Source organism: Protomyctophum bolini (assembly GCF_963924005.1).
Source record: "Protomyctophum bolini genome assembly, chromosome: 10".
In the NCBI taxonomy this organism is placed as follows: domain Eukaryota; kingdom Metazoa; phylum Chordata; class Actinopteri; order Myctophiformes; family Myctophidae; genus Protomyctophum; species Protomyctophum bolini.
The window spans coordinates 34,051,109-34,078,207 of record NC_137871.1 but is presented as its reverse complement, the minus strand read 5'-3'; the positions used below and the strand labels follow the sequence as shown (position 1 = coordinate 34,078,207).

At 43.3% G+C, this 27,099-nt stretch overlaps 1 protein-coding gene across 1 annotated transcript in view; it reads left to right on the top strand.

Moving 5' to 3' along the window:
• pdlim7 (PDZ and LIM domain 7) overlaps positions 1-27,099 on the top strand; it is a 56,224-nt gene that overhangs the window by 9,593 nt on the left and 19,532 nt on the right. The window contains exons 3-6 of the mRNA XM_080774792.1: positions 6,938-7,089; positions 18,447-18,474; positions 20,205-20,401; positions 26,662-26,816. Coding sequence (XP_080630918.1) covers positions 6,938-7,089; positions 18,447-18,474; positions 20,205-20,401; positions 26,662-26,816 — 532 coding nt within the window. The remainder of the gene's footprint in view (positions 1-6,937; positions 7,090-18,446; positions 18,475-20,204; positions 20,402-26,661; positions 26,817-27,099) is intronic.

Sequence of the window (27,099 nt, the reverse complement as noted above, 5' to 3'; positions counted from 1 at the left end):
CGTTAATAAGCATAGTGGTGGTGAGCTTTATGAATGTCTTCTCTAGTAGTGCCACAGTAGGATGGGGCCTGAAATCCTTGCTGTGGGTGCGGCTCGCTTTTTTAACTAGGCTGCCTGTTGATTGCACACTCACACACACAGTACACACTGTATGCACATTTTGTATTACTATATTTGTGAGACATAAACGTTCTTGGACCGCACTTTTATTTCGCCATTTGCCATCAACCCTAAACCCTGAAGCCGAAAATAGCCGATCCGAAGTGTGAATCAAACTTCCTCACAAAGTCTTGTTTCTCAAATTGAATTCCACTATACATACGTTGGGACCTCACAAGTATAGAACAAGTACACACACACACACACACACACACAAACACACACACAAACACACACGCCTGCACACTCAACTCGACAGTAAAAGTAGACTTGTTACAGGGGGCTGAATTAATAATTCAAGACCACCTGATAGAGAAGCCCACAGAGGGAGTTTGTGCCATGGCTGTTTAAAGCTGTGCATGCCTTCTGTTTGTTGCTGGCCGGCGGCTCGAAGCAGCACTGCCTTTAACGTGAGTTAGTACTACTGTTGGCTGTTCTTCTCAGTGAGGCCATTTAGCGGCCGCTCGGTCGGACCCTGCGGCTGCAGCTTTGGCTTTCCATTTCTCAGAGGGATATTTCTGGCCTCGCATCAGCTGTGCTGCTGAGACTGATGTAAGGTCAGGCTTGTCTCTCAGCAGGTTCCAAATAGCCGTGGAAAGAATAAAAAAGTTAAACGGGCGAGTGGTGCATGCACAGGCTGCTCTGGATAAACTCTTGTTTGTCTGGTAATACATCGACCAATAACAGAGTAGAGTCTAGAACCCGGTAATACATCGACCAATAACAGAGTAGAGTCTAGAACCCGGTTGTTTGTCTGGTAATACATCGACCAATAACAGAGTAGAGTCTAGAACCCGGCGCAGCCGGTTGGAACGCAACCAATGGTTGGCGATGAGGATATTGCAAGTGGGCCCCCAAATAATTGGCAAAACATTAAGATTTGAATCCTAATGAAAAAAAAACCTTCTTTAAAACCTTTTCACTGTGATACCGATTTAAAACGGGGAATGCAAGTATGCTACAGTAGTTCCATTGATCTACGCCGGTCAATACAATGGATTTATTGATTGTTTTCTAGTAAACTGGCTCTGAAAATGCACGGCCCCAGGCCCCCCCCCCCCCACCTGTCTTGTTAAGTGGTCAGATGGGTGGGCCGCAAACGCTTTTGAGATGTGTGTTGCCCCTGATCAACTGGTCCAGAACAAAGTGACGCAGCCTAGCCTAGCAGGAGCCTGACAGCAGGCCTACCTGTAGGGTCAACCCAGGGAAGCACTTGAAACATGTGAATTTGAAACCCTGCAGTTGGAAAAGGTTGGCGAGTGCTTTGAAATACTATAGCACACAGAAATATCTTTCTCTCGCTCTCTCTCGCTCTCTCTCTCTCTCTCTTCCGTCTGAGAACATGGTGGAAAGTAACTTAAGTACATTTATTCAAGTACTGTACTTAAATACAAGTATAATTCTTCTGAGGAACCTTTCATTGAGAATTTCCTTTTTTCAATAACTACATCTCAGTGGCAAATATCGTAATATTCTTCTCGACTACAATTATTTCGATGGTTACATGTTGCGTGGCGGATTCAGATTATTATTATGAAACATACGTTTTATGTTAAATTAGCTACAAGCTACTCGCATACAATTTGAAAAGCTCTGTCCTAACAGGCCTTTTACTAGACGGTATTTTTTTTACATAGGGTATTGCTTACACAAAAAAAAAAAGAAGAAAGTATTGACTCCTATCACGGTCTTTAGAAGCCTGCTGGCTGTGCTGTGCTGCACTTGCTCCGGAAATTAGAGGCTGGAGATTTTTCGACTAACCCCTCAATTATGGCGAGCATCAATCAGATAAAATGATGTCGCGCCATAAAAGCTGTCCACAGATGTTGTCCGGCGGAGCGATCCGCAGCGATAACTCACTCTGAGCCGCTCATGGTGCTCAGTGATGTACGATGCAGATGTTGCTAGTTTGTTAGCTCGCAACAAAGACTGATGGCACGTATTAAAAAGTCATTTTTATAGGGTTTCTTTTTTTTGCGTGGGGGGGTGCATCGTTGCCGTATGTCGCGCTGCATGTGCAAAGTTCCCACATGGTCGCATGTTTTCCGATGTCCTTCGCCGTATTGACAAAATGCGTCTGGTGGGAGGGGGTGTAGGGTTTCTGTACACCCACCCCCCCCCCCCCCCACCCCCCAAAGGTCTGAGCACAGCAACATTACTGCTGCCTTCTCAAGTGAGTGAACAGCTGCTCCGCTGAACCCGAGCCAAGTGCACAGGTGTCTATGTCCATCAACACACACACACACACACACACACACACTTTTATTACTACCGGTATATACTCTATATACCGGTATAATTTTAGGATGCCATTTTTACCTTGTTTGTTGTTGCCATTTTTTTAACACTAGCCCAAAGCCCCAAAATAGCTGATCTACGACCTTATAAATCGTCTATTTTTAGTGCATTTCTTAAATTCTACTATACATGTGAGGACCTTTGAGACACACACACACTCACACATGCACAGTCCATGTCCTCTACCCTTTCTCTTGATCACTGTATCATTAGTGGAATCACACAGGCATCCTGTAATGCTTTTTTATCCCTGTCAGGGCCACTCTCTTGACTCTAGTGTCTGCCTCCCCTTCGCTCTCGCTCTCTCTCTCTCTCTCTCTCTCTCTCTCTCTCTGCTTGTGTGTGTGTGGCTCCTCTTCTCATTGAACACTCGTGTAGCTGGCTGGCAGCCAGTGGTGGACAAAGTACTCAACCCAAGTACTTGAGTCAAAGTATAGAATGAATACTCCTGGTCAAATATTACGCCACTACAAGACAAGTAGAGTTACATTACTCCAATTAAATTGGAATACTTGGTTCTCAAAATACTTAATTCAAAAGTGCAAATTACAAAGTACATTTTATTTTTTGATATCTGCATTGCTGTATTAAAATGACATTTTAAAATATTTCTTTCAACTAGCCGGTCTACATCGACTTGTTGTAGACGGCTATTTGAACTATTCAAAAAATGTGTTTCCAAAACCGTAAAAAAAAGGCGAAAATAAAGTACAGATAGAAAAACATACTTGAGTACAGTACTGAAGAAAACGTATACCTCGTTACTGTCCCCCAGTGCTGGCATCAGGCCAGCCCTTTCTCTCTCTCTCTCTCTCTCTCTCTCTTCTCTCTTCTCTCTCTGACACGCAGCGTCTGGAGGCCGGAGTTGTTTTTCTCCAGTCCAGGCTGTTTGAAGAGCACTTTGAAGTGCTTGTAGCCCACCGTAGGAACCATGACTTCTTAACCCTCCTAATTGCTTCCAGTGAGTGTGAATCAAAGGCAATTAAAAGTGATGTTTGAACTTGGCTCCAGAACAAATGGTGGTTTTAGTAGTCTGTGAAATGCACAAGCCGTCCTGATTGCTTTTTAAAAACACATTTAACATGTTTTGATTCTCTAGTCTCGGCATAGTAGTTTCGAGGCAAGGGTTTTTTTGAGGTGCAAAAGTAAGGGGGTATTTTCCCCCTGTTCTACCCTTGTGTGTTCCACACTGTAGCATTAATTAAGCATCATTAACTTGCTCTTCACGTTAGTATTTTGTCCTTTAACCCATTCTGAACGGGAACCCATTTTGGTGTTAGCATCATGTTGTGCTTTAGCTATTGAAAAATAGCAGATCTACAAGCTCATAGCGCGCCACCGAGTGGCGCGCTACGAGCTTGTAGGTCTGCTATTTTTGAAAAATCGAAGAGCGACTGACATTTTTAGAATCTGATCTCAGGTCAGAATGGGTTAATCAGACCAGTGTGTGTCCAGTGGAAACCTCGTATAGAATCTGATCTCAGGTCAGAATGGGTTAATGTTGCCCGAATCAAAGCAAGCGAGCGCCAATAGCTTAGTGGGAACATGCCAGAAGGCTATTGATTGAAGCCCTGTGTCCTCTGGGCCTTTCGGGGAGCGAACGCTCCCAGTCATCCATGGCATCAGAGAGTAATCCTGATAGGCTTCCTTTTTTTTCCCTCCAGAAAATCCTAGCGCTCTAGTGCCGTAGCGCACTGCACACTTATCTGATGTCGAACACTTTGTTCTCCAGTTATCTGAGACTCAGGTCTTGAGTTTTGGTAAGCCTTTAGGGACCAGATGACGAAAGTCCTTACTAAACTGTGTGTGTGTGTGTGTGTGTGTGTGTGTGTGTGTGTGTTCAAGTGTGTTCAAGAGGGCATTGTTGATGATGTGTGACATGTTCCTGATTATGATCATACTCTCGAGTTCAAGTTTATCGTTCAACTTTATGTTGTGTATTGAAAATACAATTAAATGCTTGTGCTCTCTCAAAATGACTGTTTTTCTATCAGTTACTCACCCTATGAAGAATTTAATTCAAGATTATATATTTTGTTTCACATTCCTGATCCAATATTCCAATATTGGATGAATCAAAGCTTAAGCTTGGCCACTATTTACCTCCATTAATCAAATATGAGAATGTTGGATCAGGAGTGCGACGAAAACCAAAAAAGCTCTAGGAATTCAAGGCTCCATTGGGTGAGTCATTGATATAGATCAGCTATTTTGTTGCACAATCCCCGTACCCATGTGTGCGTCTAAGTATAAACTCTGGCATTATTATTATTACTCATAGCCCATGGCCCAAGGCAGCAGTGGGGATGTCACTCTTGGTTAATGACTTCCATTATGATGACCCAGCTCCGGATAAGTGGTTGAAGATGGATGGATTAGATTATGATGATGATGTCACTTTATTGGCTAACGACCTACCTGTCTGGACGAGTTGTGTTGCATTTCTGCCAGTAAATGATGCAAACATTGCGAACAACAAAGGTCACCCGCCCTCTGTGTCTGTCTGTCGCGAGTCCAAGTTCATGTTGAGGATTACTGTACATGTGTGCTACATCATAGGCTTGCAAGTTGAAACGGGTGACATCATGGGGAGAGGTAACTTAATAATAAATCTTTGTCCCGACAGTGTTGAACTAAATGATCCGTCGTCGATGTCTGGTGGGAAAGCTTGCATGTCCAAAAGCGTAAGAGATGCAATGGATCCCATGTGGGCGTTATTTAGTCAAAAGCTCTCTCAAAAGTAGTTAAAATGGCAAATCTATGGCCCGGGCCGCCAGTGTGGTCTTCTGGGCACCCTAGGCTGCAATGGCAGCATGACAGCGTGTCGCGGGTTCGAATCCTGATCCCGACGACCTTTGCCGCATGTCACTCCCCATCTCTCTCCCCATTTCCTGTCGGCCTACTGCCCTATCAATAAAGGCAGAAAAGCCCAAAATTGAATACATCCATTTCAGATACTTTTGTGTGACACTTTTCTACGACGAAGTATGGTGTTTATTTACGGCCAAAAACGCACACAAAGTTGAAACGTGGAGATATGAGGTTTCCGCCTGCCAGCGACGATGTCGTGGGGGGGAACCCAGACATTGTGTCTCCTCTTAAACTGATTGTTTACGGCGTACCTCGTACAGCGAATGAACATGGATGACCCTGGCTGGCTCTTGTGAACACACAGTCGATTGCTGATTGCTGCGAATAGGCCACTGGGGTGAACTCAGTAGAGATAACGTGTGACATAATGCCTGTTGACATAGCTGGTGTTTGAACTGTGAAATATCTTTGCAATCTGTTATTTATTTGACAGAATTACGACTTCCCACCCAGTGATAATGGAAAGCAAAGTTTTTGTTGGGGAAAAAAGAAAATACACAGTATACTGTACATGATGTGTGATTAGATTATTTTAAGGAACACTTGTGGCCTGGTGGTCAAATCTGAGAATACAATGCTTCCGCATTTGAAACGCTACTACGCATGCATCTATCGTCTGCCCCGCCCGAAAACGTTAGTGCATCTGCTCACAACTCTGTGGCCCTGCCCCGCCGGCGCCCCGTTGGCCTCAATGTTGAGTTCATTGGGGGTATTTCCGTCGGACTTCCGGGTGCTCCAAACGCCAGTGAGCAACTTCCATTGAAATGAATAGCTGGGGGCGGGGCAGTCCGCCCTCTAGTTTATATATAACTCTGTGCCTCAGACACGTGGAGCGAATAAATGGTGCCATCTTATAATGAGCATTTTTGAGGGCCAATTATAGAGCATGGTATGAAGTTGAAGTGCTCCTCTTGAGTTCCTTCTCACAGGTCTTACTGTGGTTCCTAGAAAACATGATAAAAAATATCCATGAAATAATTGAAATTATTCAAAATGTCTGCATGCAGCTCTTCTGAAACACAGATGGTAGCAGGGGAAACATCTTGTGTGATTTCATGGCTAGTGAATGTTGACTCAAGCATCACGTTGGATGTAGAAATGATACTGGACGCGATGGTGTCTATCCTTGTGGATTATTTCTTCTTGTACATATGAGTTACACGGAATAAGGCTGGGTAAGTAACTGAAAATACTAATAATAATTTTGACAAGCAAGTAGTTCTGAAACTGCCAGCACAAACCAGGAAGTTGCTTGTTGAATTTAAACCATCAAAGCTGGGGAAGCATCTGTGTCATTTCTTACGGTGACTATTCATAGATGGCAAATATACAAGCTCATAGTGCGTCACTTCGTGACACAAAAAGGAGCACTCCTCTTACATACAACCTTTCTCATACTCATCTGTTGAACAGTGCGATGACTATTGTATACAAGTCCAGGTGTGTGTGTGTGTGTGTGTTTATCAAGGATCTTACCATGGGACTCAGCCAAACGGAATAAAGGACTGTAACTACTTTATCCCTTTTTAGAATCACAAAGTAACTACAGTAACTTACACACATGAGCTCGTATTATTCCTCTAACACTCCGTGTCTCTCCTCTCTCCAGCTCACCCCCGGCGGGAAGGCAGCTCAGGCGGGCGTAGGCGTGGGCGACTGGGTGGTGTCCATCGCTAACAGCAACGCAGAGGACATGACCCATGTGGAGGCACAGAACAAAATCAGAGCAGCGACAGATTCCCTCACCCTCACCCTCAGCAAGTAAGCCATCACACCCACACACTGTGCACCCACACCTTCACCACACCTTGCCATGTCGGGGTCCACGAATACAGCGTTACTGTTCAGGGGACTGGCATGAGAATAGTCATATCGGCCCCAAGGGTCCACAAGCACACTGTTTGCTCCAATCTGCAACAAACTTCATTGGCACAAACACTTCAGGGGACTGGCATGAGAATGATCAAAACCACACACATGGGGCACTACTGCAGTAGCGTTAGCGGCAGTATTTAACACTTCAAATGGACATAACTCTGTGGTAATTTGTTCTGATCAGTGCAATATGTGACTAGACGCGTAGTACAACCATAGTAGCCTGAAAATCTAGTTTGTTCACTTTTCACCTTTCAAACATTTTCAAAAAAAAACTATCTACGGACGCACAAAGTGTCGTTTTTTTCATAAATTAATAATTACCTATAAAGTTAAAATATGGAGATACAAGGGTCCAATCTGCCCGACATCAACGGCTAACTGCTTTACACTTTGTTATCAGACACAACGTTTGTGAGACGGGAGAGATGGGAGGATGTCCGTGTAGTTTGTCCCATACGGAAGGTGTAAAGACGAATGAGTAACTTGAGGTGTGGCACTTTCTCCAGGTGTTAAGCCATCATGCAAATCCACAGGCCAAACTGCAAACATTCTTAACCCATTAAGACCTGAAGCCGATTCTACAAATGCCTTCTTAGTAGCACTATACTTAGTACTTAGTACTACTTTGTTACACTACTAGTGGTACTTACACTACTTGCACTTAGTAGCACTATTTAGTAGTTTCACACTTTCAAGATTTTTCAAAAATGCTAAAAAGAAATAGCGGATGTACAAGGCACAAAGTGACGTGCTGTGAGCAATCTATTACTATGTCATACAGCAGTGTCACACAAAAATAGCGAACATAGCCAATCTGCAAGATCTTTATGTGTTGCATTGTGAAGCCTTGGGAGCTTATAGATCGGGTTTTTATAATCGATTAAATCAATTCGTTCTATAGAGGGTATGCGCATTCATAAAGTGAGTGGCAAATCGAGTGGCAAAGTGAGTTTAACGTCGTTTAATGCAGTCAGATAGGACTTTTCAGTTTGGATGAAGGTCAGTAGGTGTTCCCGCATAACTTCCGGGTATGATGATGATGTCATGCGCAATACCCTCTATTGACCAATTGCAGCCCTATTTTGAACACCTGGGTCGGTGGACTCAGTGGTCCAGCAGGCATCCGGTCGGTGGACTCAGTGGCCCAGCAGGCATCCGTGCCAGTCTTTGCCAGCCTCTCTCTGGTGCATCGCCAGCAGGCCGTTGCATTGGGCTTTGTTCTGAAACAGTACAGACTCCAGAGCATTATTCAGCACAGCCAAGACACACTCACATGATGTCTCTCTATTATCATGCAATCGGAGGTGCTCCTCTCTCCCCAGTAAATGTAAAAGTGTTTGTTGGAAGGGAAAGCCAAGGTAAATCGCGTTATCCCCCCAAATCACTTTAATCGGCATCAGATAACATTTCCCAGCAGCCGGGTGTGCACACAATACCTGCACACGCAAGTACTGCAATGTTGTTCCAGTGTATTCCTCGCTGAGTTGTTATCTCTGAAGCCAGAACACAAGCCAAGGACTTTTAATCAGGAACTTAATTATTATAAATTTTATACGAAGCTTTTTCAACACACAGGGTCAATATAAAGAAACTGATATAAACCGTAGAGTCAGTGATTGTTGTTTTTTAGGTGTAAAATCAAAGGTCTTGAGGATGTGAGGCATTTGTCTGGATTTTACGGTGTGGCCATGCAAACGGCCGACCGTGGGTGTATGCCTGTCTGTCTTTCTGGAGCTCATCTCGACTGACCAGCGCCAACCTTCTTGTGCACACACAGCCAGTAGGCCATAGAAGCATCCCCACTATTTTATTTCCCACACAAGATATGTTTCATCATACTTTTTTGTTTAAAATACATTAAAATGTTTAATTTAATGTCAATGGAGTCATAGATGACCGATGTGACGTGAATGCCGAGATCCACATTGGAGCCACTCACCAAGCCGTTCCCAGGCTGATCCTGGTTCCCGAGATGCACATTGGTTTCCTATAGTTTTGTAATGCTCAAATGAGTGCATAATGTGACTGTCAACACGCACAGCTAGCTGTTACTGGAAAGATCACCGCTGTGTCATTGTCTGTCATCAGACTCCAGAAGGGGGTGGGATGGACCATAAGTGCTCTGGAATGACTAGTGCATTCACTATGTGACTCACAGTCTGCTTGACATAACTGCTGAGTGTTTACCAAAGCATCCTGTGGTTTCATCGTTTTTTTCCTCGAGGAAGCCACATTGTTTACCCTTTAATTTCAGAGTGGTTTTAAAATGAACTTGCGGACGACTTGAAACTTTAGATACTGAAACTTGAGCTCCAAAACGATGTTTTTTGTTAAAGTTATGTGTGTTTAAAGAATGGATTGATTTGAATTTCATTCATTTTGAAAATGAACGAAATTCTAAATGTCTTCTTAACCATGCCATCAGGTGCCTAAGGAGTTTATTCATGTATTGCCGGTAACTAAGGCAGTATTGGTGTTTGGCCAGCATAGATTTGAGAGTTTAATTATGTATTTGACAGCATAGATTTGAGTGGCGTTTCTAAAATCTCCTCACGGTTGTCTCTCAGCTTCACTGATGCAGTGGTTCTGTTAGTTTAACACTGAGTTGTGTACACTCCACACTAAGGATATCGTCGCTTTCGGGTGTAAACCTTGTATGTCCAAAACCGTAAGCTTTTCATAAAATGTAACAAGATCCTTTCTAGGCAGATCTGCAGCACAATGTGTTGCGATCCAACACGGAATTGTGAGCTATTTTCACTACTTTTGCTTGACATCCTTGTATGATGAAGTAGGGCACTTTGATTTTAATAGACAAAAAAGAAGAAAGAAAGTTGAAATCTCTTCCCGACAGCGACCAGGCCTCCCCCTCTCACAGCTGGTACACGCCACGGTGTGTGCTCAGATCACATGAAGGATATTATGCATAATTCTATGTCGGGTCACGTGACCCCAGGTTCAGACAGCACATTTCCCGTATTCCATGAGTCTCAACATCACAGAACTGCTGACGGTGACGTTAGGATTATTATTCTTTCCCCCGCTGAAAGAGGTCATTTATTATACCGCAGCCTAAAAGCCCAAAAAAGGGCTGCGTGTGTGTGTTCTCCACTCGTTCTCGACATCTGGTCCAGGGACCACTAGGGGTCCAAAATGGACCCTTATGGGTCTGTAACTCTTAAGAGATGGAGCCGAATGGATCCTTCCGGGTGCATTTGGTTTTACTTCTCAGAGTAACATAAACACTGAGGATCTTTACAGTTTGGATTGAGAATCCTGGTGGATACCAATGCTATCCAAATGGGGCACCTTGACCTAATGCATATCAATGTGGGGGTCCTTGAAAATAAATTAACACGGTCGATAATCACTGACACATTAAATTCCACAACCTAAATGCCCAAAAAAGGAGTGTGCGTGTGTTTATGCAACCCACAAGTGAGACAGCAAATAGACTCATTCTGGAATCCTGTGATGAGTGTTGGAGGAGGGAGGGGGGAGAGAGTGAGAGAGAGAGAGAGAGAGAGAGAGAGAGCGCTCAGGAGGGGCTGAGGTGTGTATATCTTTTCTACGTCTGAGCATAGACATGGTAACGCCCCGCCTGCCTCTGATTGGCCTACCGACACTGCCGGTCTTGCCTGTCCTCCGAGATGCAAGGGTACTCCGGGTGGGAAAAAGTACAAGAGAATTTTTCTATGAGGCAAACTAATATTGTTTGTGCTGTTTGCTTTGATTGAATAATTGATTGAACACGTAAGCCTATGTACTATGATTTGATTTGGCTGTGTTCTAAATTAAAGTGTTAGTGTTGATTATTGTATTAATCTAATTATAGTAAACTAATACTATTATACTAAAAAAGTTAAAGATCAAGGGAAAAGAGACCTTTTTACAGTGCAATAATGTTTCAAGTTTACACATGTATACAAAGAAACAGGCCAACGGCATAAACGATATTAGTTTGCTTCTTCTAAAAAAATAAAAGTTACTGTCGCGCGTGCCAAGCTGTCATTTTCTTGTATTATATATCATACTTATTATTTATTTATTTCCCACACGGAGTAACCTCGGAGTAACCTCGCTTAAATGGTTTCTCTCTCTTTGCGTGTGAGTCACATGTGCTCCCTCACTCTTCTTCTGTCTGTCTGTTTATCTCTTTCTGTCTGTCACCAGACTCTGGTGTCTGAGTATAATCTGACACCAGCTTGGTGTAGGATAGGACACTGGGCTTTGACAGACAGACAGACATGGATAGAATATTCTAGGATCACATCACAGTAGGCATGGAAAACACAAGTACAGTTACACACACACACACACACACACACACACACACACACACACACATATGCACTGGTGTCATGGCGTGGATAGGGCAGACACGCACACACTTGCTTTGGCTTTTATGTGGTATATGGGGAATCCAAGGTCCAGTTCCATATAGAAAGTGAATTCCTGTACCCACGCTTATCACCTCTGCATTGATTAATAAGACTAGGTCTAATCACTGCATTGATGTATTCATAAGACAGGGTCTAATAACGCTGTGGCTTCCCTGTTCCCTCAGTAGTTGGAGGCCATGAGGAACTCCACATTTATGCAAGACGGACTCATATTTATGATCTAAATAAAAGAAGAGGGTGGTTTTTCCATCACAAGAACCTGTCTTGGTCTTGGGAAAGGTCTTATAGTCCGGCAGCCGAGGTGGACGGGTGGGAAATTTGTTATATAGTATTTTTTATTGGCCTAAAATATTGTCTATACATGCGCTGTGCCAGGCAACAGGTTACTTGCTGCCACCTTTTATGATTATGCTGAGAGTATAATTAATCTCTCAAAACTGCTATTCTGCAAGGCTCGCTAAATTCGCAGCTCCAGGTGGTAGGCTACTGGGTACTGATTTCAGATATTAAGTATAATGATAGAATGTCCCTTTCGATCCTGGTTGTCTGTGCAGTGGCAACCAGGACACCGTTTAGGACTCCTGAATTTCAGGGATCAACAGGTGCTCTGTTGAACACATTGACCTAGTTATCACATAATGCTAGAACAGGTGCTCTGTTGAACACATTGACCTAGTTATCACATAATGCTAGTACGGCAATGCCTAATCCAAGGATTCCAAGCCCACAACTCTTCTGTCTCTGCGTGGAATGGATATCGGTATGGTACACATGTATAGCTTACGGTTGGTGTTGGATGATCTGCTTTTTGGGGGTTTCGGATGTTTTGCGCTGTGTTGGGGGATTCAGAGTCCCTATGGTCGGGACTGATGCGCTTGATCTGAGTACCTAAAAAGCAGATCCAATACATCGCCAAACCATAATAAATGTATTGCTCATCTTATATTCAATAAATATATATTCCATCCATTCTTGAGTTGTCCTGACTGAAATGAGCATTTGTGCCTGTCGTAGACAAATGTGATGAGGTCAGTGAAGTGGCTATGGCTGCTTTTAGCCCAAGGAGTTTATTTTGTGCAAAACTAATGCTTGGAATGGATTCAGAATCATGAAAACCCCCTAGTTTGACATGTCACATGCTACTTGCAGCAAAAGGAAAATGTGACATTTTTACCAGCCATAGGATGTTAATGGTAGGGTCACAAGAAACCCCTTTGAAAAAGATTGCTCAATACTAACAGCTGGTCAGCAAGTGGATTCATGAATGTATGTACCGGTATATAGACAATATTCTAGGCCAATAAAAAAGACTATATACCAAATTTCCCACTTTAAACAAAAGAAGCCTGTCGGCTGCCGGACTATTAGTGTTGTCAAACAATTAACATTTTGATTTAATTGTGTTTTTGGTGTTGAATATTGGAACGTATGAATAAAGAATACATTTCTGTTTGCCTTTAATCACAAAATGCACAAGGCAGATATGAGAAATAACTGAAATATACAAAGAAGTTACTGACATTTTCAGTATTTTTAAACTTAAACTTAAAATTACTTGTAGATCACATTGTGACACTTATGTTTTTGATCTGTTATTTCAGCTTCTTATTATGACTAATTGCGATAGTCTCAGATAATTGCGATTAGATGATTATGTAATAATTGTGACAGGCCTAACCTTGTCCTTTTTGAATAAATCAATGCAGAGGACAGAGGTTATAAGGGTGTGCAGGTATTCAATGGGGGTTTTTTCCCCAAATTTGTGAGAGGAAGTGTTTTTCTGTCATGGTGGTGTTTCATTAGTCTAATGCATCAGCGCCTTCAAAGAATTGGCTGCAAAACGAGTCCTTCTAGGTTTAGTCTCTGGTGAGTCAACGGTTTAATCTGTTTTTCGAGGGAAATCGCTTACAGTCAGGAAGTTGACGGAGCATAGGTGTGGCGTCCAGGTCGCTGTTGCCAAAACTAACATTTTTGGTGCAGTGTGTACGGCCCTTAAGATATGTGCCTGATCCTATCTGTCTGCTTGTCGTCAGTGCCAGAAAATGTTATTAATCTGCATGAGAGCGAGTGGATTTTGGAGAGCAAAACCTCTGACTTCAGTTCCCTGGAGAACAACACGTCAACTCTACACCACATGATGGAGTTGACCGTCCCAGATGGCACGCTGCCATGGGGGGGGGGGCTTGGCTTTAGAGACTGGGAATTTAATTAATGGTCCTCATTAATGTTCATAAATAGATCGCAAAATGTCCATCTACTCACTCTGCGTTTCATTGGTGGGACGTGGGCAGTTCAGAAATCTGCCTGCCAGTGACATCATCAATGGTGGATTCCAAGCCAATAGGAACTACAGACTTTCTCTTCCTGAAGTCAGCATGCTGAAATGGAAGCCATTGTTCTTGCATGGGGAAAAACCCCCAAAAAGGCATCTTGAAGAAAAAGTTTGACATCCTTCCAAACCCGCCTAACGATGTCATGTCACTGCTAAGGCAGGTTTCTACACTGCACAGAGACGATGTCATGTCACTGCTAAGGCAGGTTTCTACACTGCACAGAGACGATGTCATGTCACTGCTAAGGCAGGTTTCTACACTGCACAGAGACGATGTCATGTCACTGCTAAGGCAGGTTTCTACACTGCACAGAGACGATGTCATGTCACTGCTAAGGCAGGTTTCTACACTGCACAGAGACGATGTCATGTCACTGCTAAGGCAGGTTTCTACACTGCACAGAGACGAAGACACAGACCCAAGTAGACAGAAAGGTTGCCATCTTATAATGAGCATTAGTGAGTTCCATTTATATGAAGATTAAATCAAACGGTTAAAGTGGTCCTTTGACCACTTGAGCCCCAGCATCCATGTTCTGGGGGAGCTATGATCGACAGCGTGTCACTTCGTGCCATGCTGCGAGCTTGTACATCTGCTATTTTTTTTAAACCTCGTGCTGCACGATTCTTGCTCAAATGTGAATCTCGAATTCTCGAAGAATTGACATCATGATTCTCACACGATTCTAATTTTCTTTTCCCATGAAAATATTTGTCTTTTAGTCTGTAGTTGCCGAACATTACTACATTCAAAATGTGGCACCTGGATCCAACTACTCTGGCTTTAAACAGACATCAAAGGGCTTAACTTAAAGTCTCTCTTGTAGCAAAAACATAAGAGTAACTGTTGTGATTTAAAAAGCGACCATCTCTAAGACCTCTAGAAGTCTCCATCTAACCTTGGGATGGTGGGTGAGGTTCCGTCTAACCGCAGGCGCGGAGAACATATGCCAACACGGCGCAGTATTACACTTGCATTCTGGAGTTTATTACACACAGAATTATATACAGTAACAACAGTGGATCTATGACGTCCATAGTACATTATGGAAACTATGATAAGAACAGAATGAGCAGGAACACGCATCTCATATTGCACATACAGTACACATACAGTACATACAGTACAGTATTGCAGTAATATACAATCATGTCATGGTTATCACTATGCTTATGCAGATAAATGTTATGTCACTGAGTCAGGCAGCTGAGGCCATGAATTATATCCGTAACTAAAATGAATTGGACAGCCAACTGCACGATTCTTGCTCAAATATAGAAATGAGATCGATATCGCATTGGTGTCTGAATCTAAATTGTGATAATTTTTCGATTTAATTGTGCAGCACTAGTGTGAACTGTGTTAGTATTTGAGGTCATGTCTCATCACGTCTCCTCGGCGGATCCCATCCTAGGGAGGGGTGTGATTGTTTGGATAGATGTATATACAGTAGCAGACCGTCAACGGTTACTTGACACCACACATCCAGTGCGGTGTCTGCCTGTACAGTAGTTCTCTGCTCTTTGCGGAGGCCAGCACACATTCCTCCTCTGTTTGCCCCAGGACACTCCTTTTTAAATCCCCATCCTCCTCCTCCCTCCATCCATCTATTCCATCCCTCCCTCTCTTTGTTTTGTTTTTGTATAAAACAACATCCTATTGCCTTTTTTTCCCTCCTCCTCCCACCACTGCTCTCTTGTTTTAACACAAGAAAGAAGTATTACTTAAGTAAAAGTAACAATTTCATAATGCAATACTATAATCTATATCATGTCTATATGCCATAACCATGTCAAATTACTCTGTTACAAGTAAGAGGCCTTTATTCAGAGTAAGTATTGCCATAAAAATATACTATAATAGTACCAAAAGTACTCATTATGCAAAATGTCACAATTCACAAGTTTTAGACTTTGGGCAGCATCTTTTGAAAATAGTCTATTGTCTATTAAATAACAATACTGAAGTAAAGTAAAAGTACAGTGCCTCTAAATTGTACTCAAGTACAGTACTCTATTACTTTCCAGTTAACACCACTGCAAGTGACATTCTGCATAATGCATACTTTTACTTTACTTTAGGTACTTTTAAGTATATTTTGATACCAATACTTTTGCGCTTTTACTCTAAGTACATTGTTGAATTGCGGACTTTTACTTGTAACAGAGTATTTCTATATTGCAGTATTGATACTTTTCCTCAAGTAAAATACGTGAGTACCGGTACTTTTACCACCACTGCCTATTGGTATCGGAACAGCTCTAGTTGTTTTGGGTTCGATGCTGGGTTTTCTCCAGGGGAAACGGGCTCAGTTTTTATCTACTGTACGTACAGTACGGGCCCTTTTTACAGGACGTTGGCATTGCAAAGCGGTGAAGGGGAAGAGCTCCACCCTCTTCATTTCTAGTCCAAAGGGACACAATGGGTCCATATTTCAACCTGACCTGTCTGGGAGGGGGGGGGGGGGTGTGGTTCAGGCGTGCCGATGATGTATGCGACCTTGAGAAGAATGTCCCGGATCATTTGTTGTGAAATATCTGAGTTCACCGACTGCCGCTTGGAAGCCAAGCGCGGATCGGCTAGAATAAATGAGGTGTGCGTGTGACTGTGTGTGTGTGTGTGAGAGAGAGACTGACTGTGTGTGTGTGTGAGTGAGAGAGAGACTGACTGACTGTGTGTGTGTGTGTGAGAGAGAGACTGACTGTGTGTGTGTGTGAGTGAGAGAGAGACTGACTGACTGTGTGTGTGTGTGTGTGTGTGTGTGTGTGTGTGTGTGTCAAAGTTTGAGTCTCTAGGTCAAACCCAGTCCATAAACCAAGCTAATTTTTTCCCGGAGGCTGCGACACTTTTCCTTTCTTTTCTCGACCCATGGTCCAGTTTCAGGCAAACAGGAGAACCAAGAACAAAATCAGTGGCATCTGTAGCTGCCTGCTGTCATGATGGGACACACACACACACACACACACACACACACACACACACACAGAGGTCTGACATGACATCTCAGACTCGAGCCTCAGCTTGTCAGAATTTGGGTTAGCACTAAGACAATAGTCTGGTTGGTAGTGCTATGAATGTCAGCCAGTGGCTTTAACTTGTCATGGGGTTTTGTGTGACGCATGCCGTGTTTCCTCCACTGCTATCAGCCGGCAGCCTTCTCTCTCTCTCTCTCTCTTCCACTATCTACACACCACTCTGGCATTTTGTCATCCTGTCTGTCTGGAACGCGTGCTATATGAGTGGCTGTCCGGGCCATGACACCAGTGGATTTGACTGCCGTGTGCTTGCGCGCGTGCGCGTGTGTGTGTGTGCTTGCCTGTCCCCGGTGTGACTAAAGGAAACAGCCCTGTGATGGTGGCTATGTGTGGAGAACAATTTTCATAATCGACTCTCGGTACCAGTGAACCCGGGGTTCCTCTGTTTTGCGTTAAAAGTGAATCATACTGTGCGGTGGTCTCTCCTGCATTGCATCAGTCTGCTGGGACCCCGCTGAGTAAGGTGATCTGTGTGGGATTGGATTGTTAGATATGTACAACATGGGTGCACTTTGTACTATGTTTAGCATGATGAGCCCATCTGCTTTGCGTTTGGCGCCGACACTGGGCTGGAAGATTGATTATGATGATATCGTTGCCGTCAGGCGGAAACCTCATATCTCCATATTTCAACCTTTTTGTTTCTCGTTGTCGGTGTCAAGCAAAAGTTGCGAAAGTAGCCGATCTACAAGCTCACAATGCGGCCAGGTGCAGGTTGAGAGCTTCTAAATCAGCTATTTGTTTTTTTTGTTCTTTTAAGTGAAAGTGGTTATAAGTGTGCATATGAGGTTCATAAATATTGAACCAATACAAAGTATTAAAAAGAGATGGTGACTAAACAAAGGCTAAACTTGCATCATTTAGATAGCATATTATCTAGACATATCGCTCTATAGTGTAGACTTGTAGTTTCATTGTATTACAGACCACCCCGGTCCACACAGCCAAATATTCCTTGACTTGAACATCTACCTGCTTATGATCCTTGATGACTATTTCTATGTATTTGATGTATTGCCATCTGTTGTTCTTTCTGCTTACTGTAAATCCCTCTGGATTATGCCTAAATTGTCCATTGGAACACGAGTTATTTCTTTAGTTTTCTGAAAAGCCATACAAGGTTTCCACCCGACAGCCATGATACGTGTTTGTAATGCCTCCACGGACCAAAAGTTATCATCGAGAAACAAACTATCCAGAAGGGTCGTTTACATTTTATTTCCAAGGCAAATTAGAAGCAGATGTAAAAAAAAAATACTGCATTGCTCTCTCCCTTATTCAAACGACGTGGTTGACAGCTCACTTGAATTCAAACAACCAATATTGTGACTGTCGTGATCAGCGTAGTTTGTCTTTGGGTTTATTTGTGCTGCCTTGTTTGTGTTGAAATACCAGTTGAACAAAGCATCATTCATTGTAAGTTGATGTTCTGACCACCTTTTTTTTCTCCCCCTTTCTTTTCTTTGCAGAGCTTTCCATGCGGGCGGAGAACAGAAGGTAAGGATGGTATTTGCTTGAAAAATGAGACGCTCACCACATGAATGAGACGAGAGATGAGGGATGCTTTGGCAATGCAGTGCTCAACAGGTCCTCTCTGTTCCTTTTAGAGTGCAGGTTCTCAAACCGTGTGTTTGTTGAGGCGCCCGGTGTGCTGTGAGACAAGTTCACATGTGCCTTCTTGGAATTTAGTGAGGAACACACATCAGTATTGCCGTATATACAAATGTGCAAAAAGGTTAATTTTAATATATATGATGTCCTATTTATTCAAAATTTCCATAATGTCACGCAAATTAATAAAACGAGCAAACATAGCACACCTACAAGCTTACAACGCGTGGTGATGCAACTTGCTGTGAGCTTATAGATCTATTTTCACTGTGAACACCTTACACTGAGATTTTGACTCGCCCATCGCTGTACATAAAGTACAAAGAATATTTAAATAATAATAATAAAATGTTATATATATGGACCGTAGATGGAACTGTTTTCTACCTGGTAACGCAGCTTGTGGGTGAAAGCGGGACACTTGCATCTCGGCGAGCCTGTTCACCCGCGGTCAGCCCTCAGACTGCGCTGACGGATGATGCAATTTGAAACTGTCTTTAAGCCGGGCTCCCACAGAGAGGCCTCCACAATGGGTTATGTCACCTTGCATCACTATCTCGCAGGGTCCCTTTTAAAGCGAGCATTACCAAAGCATCCGTCAGCTAGAAAGGTGATGGTCTTCTTTGCTAGCAGGAATGCATATGGCGTTACTTTAACAAGTGCTGCTTTTGAACGCTCCTGATATATCCTTTGATGCTTTGTTTGCACAATCCCCGCTTCAAGTCTAATGGCTCTGTATTTAGCATTGATGAATGAATCAAAAGTTTACTTTTCGATCTTTTTCAGTGAGACATTACAAGAATCAAATTTATTTTAACGTGATCGAAAAGGTACTGGCCTGTTGGAATATTCTTTAATGCCTGAACAGGCAGTTGCCAACATGTGGGCCGTGAGGATATTGCAAGTTGCGCCCAAATAATTGGTATAATTTAAAATAAACTTGCTCTGAAAATGCATCTGACCACGTGTTAAGTTATGTTTAGTGGGCCCTTGATCCAGAAAAGATTAAGCACTGGAATACTGTATTAGGAGTAATTTACTGCCATGTGCTGGCACACAGCACGTCCACAAGGTGGCATAGTTCTGCATCTGTCCTCAGTCCCTCATGTTGTGTGCATAGCGTTCAATAAAAGATAACCCTTTCGGAAGGAGCGTGTCATTTAAATGTAACCACTTCAAACTTCTTCTCAACGCTGAGTGCTTTTTTATGTATTTTACCACCAGCGGAATCGGATCATATTCTGGATAACCAGCCGCTGGCTGACATCCAAAGCAAATATTTGTCAGACAATGGGGTTGTGTGTTCACACCTCTTAAGCACTGCCTTCATGTGCAGGGCAGGGGAAGAAAAGTCAGCCGGCTGTGACAACAGAACAGCCTGGCCTGGTCTGGTCTGGTCTGGTCTGGCAGAGTAATGAGACCTTGTTGTGGTGAACAATGATTCCATGTTACTGTGGGAGAGGATGATGATGATCAACTGAAAAGCCTGGGATTGTGCAACAGCAGAAAAGAAATGTTTGCCGTGTCTGAAACACTGTAACTGCATGATGTGTGCTGTGCTGTGTGCTCTCTCTCTCTCTCTCTCTCTCTCTCTCTTTCAACCCCCCCTCATGTAGGATCTCACCGCGGCCTCCGTGCAGCCAAAGTACTCCTTTGCCCCCAGCACGGCCATTAACAAGATGGCGAGGCCATTTGCGGCGGCAGGGGGGGGAGGCGGCGGCGGCAGCGTCATAAAACCCGTGGCCTACTCCCCCAAACTTAACACGCACCGCTCACAGAGCCCCGCCGCTGGCCTACTGCAGCCTCACAACGGGTAGGTCAATGGTTGTTGTAGTGGGGGTCCGGGCAGGGGACCCCAGGGGTCCTTGAGAGGGTCCCAGGGGCTGGGGGTCCGGGCAGGGGACCAGGGGTCCTTGAGAGGGTCCCAGGGGCTGGGGGTACGGGCAGGGGACCAGGGGTCCTTGAGAGGGTCCCAGGGGCTGATTGTGGTTGTGGGGGTCCAGGCAGGGGTCCTTGAGAGGGTCCCAGGGGTTGACTGACATTTCGGAACGGGACAACTCTCCCACTGGATCAGAAGGAGAAGGCGCGCTCGACTCAGGGGGAGTCTTGAGGAAAATAGGAAATAGTCTCTTACAATGTAGCTGTGTGCAGATTCTTGAAGATATACACTCACTTGAGTAGTTTCGGCCGAAACTAACGTTTCGGCGTCTGTTCTAAAACTACTCAAGTGAGTGCGGATATTCCTTACTCTGATATTTAGGAAGCTAATAGACATTTACGAGTGTGCAAATGGAACGGTTCCATTTGCACTCTCAGAATTATGAAGTTCTGAGAACCACTGGGCATAGGTGAACACACTGAACAGGGCTGTGTCACCTTGGCACAAATGAGGATTAATTGTCATACAAATGATTGTGATTAACGATTCTATTTGGGAACGTATAAATCAACATGACATTTATGTTCAGCCTTTTAAGCTTTGTAATCAAAAATTGCACCGGGCCGATATGACAAATAACTTAAGTTTGACCGCCAGGATTAATTAATCTATTTATCGCGTATTGCCAAGGTTTTTCCCCTTTCAACCCTTATTTTGAAGAGCCAAATATCCGTAACCGGGTGTTATGTTGACATAATGGTGTGTGTGGTGTCTTGACCGGTTGTTGTTCTCTCGCTCGGTGCAGAAAAAACCCCACAGCGAGTATCACAGCGCCTGCCGTTGAAAAAACCTCTTTTCACCAGAAACTACAAAACTACATGATTTGGAGATACAGGCCATTGAAAGCAGTACATAGTGCAAGTGGATGCGTTTGCATCTTCAAAATGGCCACGTCCACTGTCACACTTTACACTGGGATGCTAACGAGAGACAGCTATCGATGCGATCCGATCAAAACGTGGATTAAAGAATATAAAGTAGGCTACGCTGTTGGCGGGCTGCCAGACAAAAGTTAATATACGCTTTCTACGCTTCTGGTGGGCTCCGTGTGAAATGAAATGACTGACAATGGCAGTGGTGCCAGTCATGAAAATAATAGATAATGTATGCCAAAAGAGGCCATGCATTTAATCATTTTCTACTTATTTGTATTTTATTAAAGTATTTTAACCCACCGAAAAAACTAACTTTTAGCTTATGTATACAGTAGGCTATTACCGTGATTATGTGAGTAGGAGTACGAGTATGATTAAAGGTTATGTATTAATAGTGAAAGGCCTCTAGACTTAGCAGATCTATCTACTTAGGATTTAGAAGACATTTGTAGAATCGGCCTCAAGTCCAACCTCATTTGGTGTCCTCTCTTACCGCGACAGACGAGCAGAATTAATTTGACGGTTCAAATCGTAAAACAGCATCTCGTGGCTCATTTAGAGCCCTATCACTTTTCACTATGATGTCATTATTCCTCCCTCAACATTCCATCCTTTTGCGGTCGGAAAAAAGGAAATCTTCCTGACTTCTGAAAAACCTGAGGGTTTATTTGGGTTTATTTCTTTCCACTTGATTTAGCAGATAGTTTGGTTTGAAAGCCGATGATGTGGTTTTGAAAGCCATTCCTCCGCCGTCACCACCTGTTTTTTTTTTCTTCTTTTTTTTTTTGCGACACGAGACAAATGTCACGGCGGTTCTCAAGCAATTTTTTATAACTCTCAATCGTCAACTTGGTTTTTACAGTTGACAGGCAGGAATATATACACATTTTACAAGGGTTCGCTGTGCAGGTCCAAATGCATTTGTCATGTCATCTGGCAGCGTGACATTAAAACGGTCCTTCTTAAGAGGTCTCCTTGAAATGGACCCAATGGTATTTGAATGTGGAGCGCTCCTGTAGGAGGGCAGGGGGGAGTGAATGTGGGATCTGAACATTTTCAAAAACAAATTGACACGTCTTTAACAATTTGAGTACTTTCAGTCGTACTTAATGCAAACACTTTGAATGCTTTTGAATACGTGACTTTTAACGGTCCACTTCTACATTTAATCAAGTACTATACTTGAGTAACTTTTTGAGGTACTTTTACTTTACTTGAGTATTTCCAATTTCCTGTACTTTTACTTCTACTCCACTACATCTCAGATCCAAATATTGTGCTTTTTTACTAATTTATTTGAAAACTTTACTAGTCACTACTTACTTTGTCGATTGAATATTTTTTAACCCCTTCCACCCTATATACAAGCTCACAATGTGATGCATTGTGAATTTGTAGATCTGCTATTTTCAAAGGATGCTTATACATTTGAAAACTTCAAATGGGACATTGTACATTACCAAAAGTACTCATTATGTAGAATCTACACAATGAGTACTTTTATTTTTGGTGCTTTAATTACATTTTGATGCCAATACTTTTGTACTCTAATACATTTTTAATTCCACACTTTTACTTGTAACTGAGTATTTCTATATTGCAATATTGACACTTCTACTCCAGTAAAACGTCCGAGTACTTCTTCCTCCACGGGGCCTGGGCCGGAGGGTGGGGTTTGGGGTTAAGTTTAACTTTTTGGCTCTGGATGGATGTTGTCTGTTGCCGTTTTTAGAAAGCTCCCATAAAATGTGCTGAGTTCTCAAAGTGCTTTTTACCGTGGCGGTGCCGTGTTACTGAGCAGCCTTTTCTTTAGAGAGATCGAGGCCTCACATGTACCCTGAAGTTTTCACAGTCTGGTCCACTGGACGTATTCCTCCTGCTATCTTTGAAACCAACAGCCGCCCCAGATGGTAGGTCTGTCTGTCTCAGTCCGACGATATATCGGGTATCGGTAATAATTTTAGCCGATCTGTACCAAGTTTATTACAAGAAAATGTAATAAAAATGTGTCGGATCTACAAGCTCACGACACGTTGTGAGCTTGTAGAGTGGCTGTTTTATTTATATATTAAAAAAAAAACTTCAATTAAATGTATGTTGATGCAAAACATCGGTATGTCTGGGACTCTCCAAAAATCGGGATTAGAATTAGACCCAAACATCTGTCGAGACATGTCTAGTCAGCTAACAGGCTTTTTGCATACCATGTGTGTTGGCACACCGCTGTCCTGGCATACAGAATGTTTAACATACCATGTGTGTTGGCACACCGCTGTCCCGGCATACAGAATGTTTAACATACCATGTGTGTTGGCACACCGCTGTCCCGGCATACAGAATGTTTAACATACCATGTGTGTTGGCACACCGCTGTTCCCCGGCATACAGTATGTCTGTGCTTGTTGTACCGAAACAGGTTTGGCTAGACGGTATTTGCACAGAGCTTATATACATGCTTTTTTTTTCACTGCGGTGACATTCGGCATTATTGACAGGGTGTGTTGTAGAACACACAGGGAAACTGTTTGAATTGCTAGCATGGAAATGAGCCTTGATTCCTTTGGCAAATGCCAGCGCTGTTGACAGACGTGGGAGTACGGTTTGTTGAACATGAGAGAGAGGAGCTGCAGGGTGGCAGGCTGCGAGGTTTCTGCGCTGATCCCGCTCAATCATTTCAGGTCGGGGTGACACCAGATACTGTTTTCCCGCCTCCACTAGCGCATATTATGTGCATACATGCTAAAAATAGGTGATTGACACCTTTTTCCATTACCAGCAGACGAGCATGCCTTTCTGGTTTGTTTGTTTTTCCGTCATGCTATTCTGTCCGGGCGTCAAGTTTTGTGTGTGATTGAGTGGAAAGAAACGGGAGAGAAAGCAACATGGAGGCCGGTGACAATGTCACATGTTCTCATTTTTTATATCCGTTAATTATTGCATGTTGTTCCTGTCTGTTTACACTTCAGCGTGCGTCATCATAGCATAGCGCCCAGGTGTCATGTTCCCATCGCCGCTGATCAGAGGTGGAACTGACAACATCTTCTGTGACTTGCAGATTTGTCCCCGGAATGAATGCCAAGTGTGACCTTTTTACCTCTGAAGACAGCATCCAGGCGTTGTTTTTATCCAGTAGGAGAGGGACTGTAGTCTAGACTAGAGCATTCTTAGGTCATTATGATGCCCACAAATAATTGCAAATCGGCTGTTTTCACTATCGGTCGTACGAGAAGTGTGTGTGGTGTGTGTGCGTGTGTGTTATGTGTGTGTGTGCGCAGGAAGAATTTCTGTTCTAGAAAAATATAATGCATTTTGCAACACCCACGATGCCATGCTCCCTCCCTCCCTCGGGTAACGGGCCTAGCTGTCTTCTTTTGTCACTTCTACTGCATGTCGGGTGCATCCTACGCCGTGCTTTCTCTGCCGCTGTCGTGCACGGATCTGTTCCTACGCCATCATGCTTTCCTCTTGCTGTTTTGCACGGACGGGAGCCTGTCATATTCTCACACTTTGTGTTTAGTGTGCTCTGCCCACGCTGACCCTCTCTCTCCCTTTCACTCTCTGTTCTTCTGTTCTGCAGATGGAAACTCTCGACAAGTCAGTACAACTCCTTTCTTTTACCTTTCCTGCTCTATTACTCTATTACCTTCACACCGCACGCCAATAATGTCACGTTTTATTAATTCTCATATACCACTTCCATCCACACTTAGAAATGCATTCTTTGTTTTCTTTTCTTTCTAATAAGTAAAGCCCCGGTGGCTTTTCAGTGCTTTGTAAAATAAATCTGTTCTATTATTTGAGTGCCCGCAGGCAAAGCTGAACTATTTAATAATTATGTTTTTTCTCCAAACAAAAATCAAAGATAATTCTTTCTAGTCTTTGATTTAGCTTTTGCCTTCCTCTTCTCCTCTGCGTTTGCTCTTGTACATCCTACAGGGGTGAAGCCAATTACTTTGAAGATGCTTACCACAACAAGTAAGACCCACGCAGCTGCATGCCAGGCCAGTGCTCCTCAAAGTGGGCTCCCCTCCGGAGACCCCAGTAAAAGAGATTAGTTGGCATCTATTATCAGTTTAACAACTTTAGCCCTATTTTATACTTTCAAAATAGCTAGAAGCTCACAACGTGTCGCATCGTGGCATGTTGTGAGGTTGCAGACCTGAAAGCAGACCTTCGTTCTGAAACATTTCAACAACACCAATCTGGCATAAACCTTTTCAGATGGGAGGGGCCCAGCGGCCAAATGCATATCAAATGTATTCCTTGGAGAAATGTTGGAGAACCACTGGTCTATTATATCGTTGATGTCGGGTGGAAACCTAATATGTCCAAAATGTTGCGTTTTGTGCTCATTCGGCTATTCTTGTGTAGATCATTGTAATGTATTCTAGAGGTCTGATCCCTGCCTATGCACCCGTCTCTGAGCTGATTAGGTGTACATAACACCTGCTAGGAACAAAAGGTTAACATAGGAGATAAGGGGTTTCTGCCCAACAGCAACGATATATACTGTATAACTGTAGACAAGTTGTTGTCATGTGTTTGAAACAGTGTAGGTTTCCACACGACAGGCGAAATGCATGTTTTTAGATAACTACTCAAGTGTGATGCTATTGGAGACATTTGTAACCCTAAAATGATGCTAAAGGATAACTAAAGCCTAGGCATGCTGTGAGTTTGCTGCCACCTAAAGGTAAAAAATGTAACTCATCTAAAGGTTAAATCTCATCCAAAGGACTTGGATGAGCACAGTACACTGTGATGTAAGCGTCACAGCGGCTGCTAATGCAATGATAATGGGTGTGTTAGCTTCAGGTGTGCCAATGTGAGCCGTAAGTAAATGCTATTGCTCATTGTTGTGCTCTTTAATTGTGTAAACTGCAGCTGCTGCACTGCAGTGTGGCAGTAAACGTGGTCTAGGGTTTAGTGCCCCTTTTAATATAATATAATTATATAATACATTTATTCATTCATTCATTCATATAATATAATAAACAATACATATATTTAGCTCCTGAAGTACTTTTTCCCAAAGCAGCAACAACAGCTGCCATAGTTAATGTTGTGTGTGTTCGTCTGCAAGAAGCCCATGTCAAGTCCTAGTAACGATACTCCATTAGTGCAAACGGCGTGTGATGTGACCGTTCATTAGGGTACTCTGTTAATTAGTCTACATGACCCACACATGTGGGCCTCTTTGAAGTCACCTGATCAGCTTGTAGTTGAACGGTTGCGTGTGTGTGTGTGTATGACGCGCAGGCACGGCCTGAGAGTGGACAACGTGCCCATGTTCATCCCCAACGATCGCAGCAAGAAGAGGCTGATTGAGGACACTCAGGACTGGCAACCTCGCACCGGTACCACCCAGTCTCGCTCCTTCCGTATGCTGGCCCAACTCACAGGCACCGACTACAGTAAGTTAGGGCCCTGTCCTGGAAGGTAGGGAGAGAGAGAGAAGCCAGATACATGTATAAATAGGGAGAGAGTGAGAGGGTGGCAAGAGAAGGGGAGATGGGGAGAGAACGAGAGGTGTATGAGGGGGAGAGCAGAGCTCAGGCGTCCAGAGGCTGTTAACCACTTTAGTATTGTGAACTTGTGATGCACCGCGTTTTATGTACAGTATAGTAATTTTAGAATGATTGTATTAGTGAGGACCAGCAATAGGAAGATTTAGAAGGGTGATGTTATTCTTTTTAA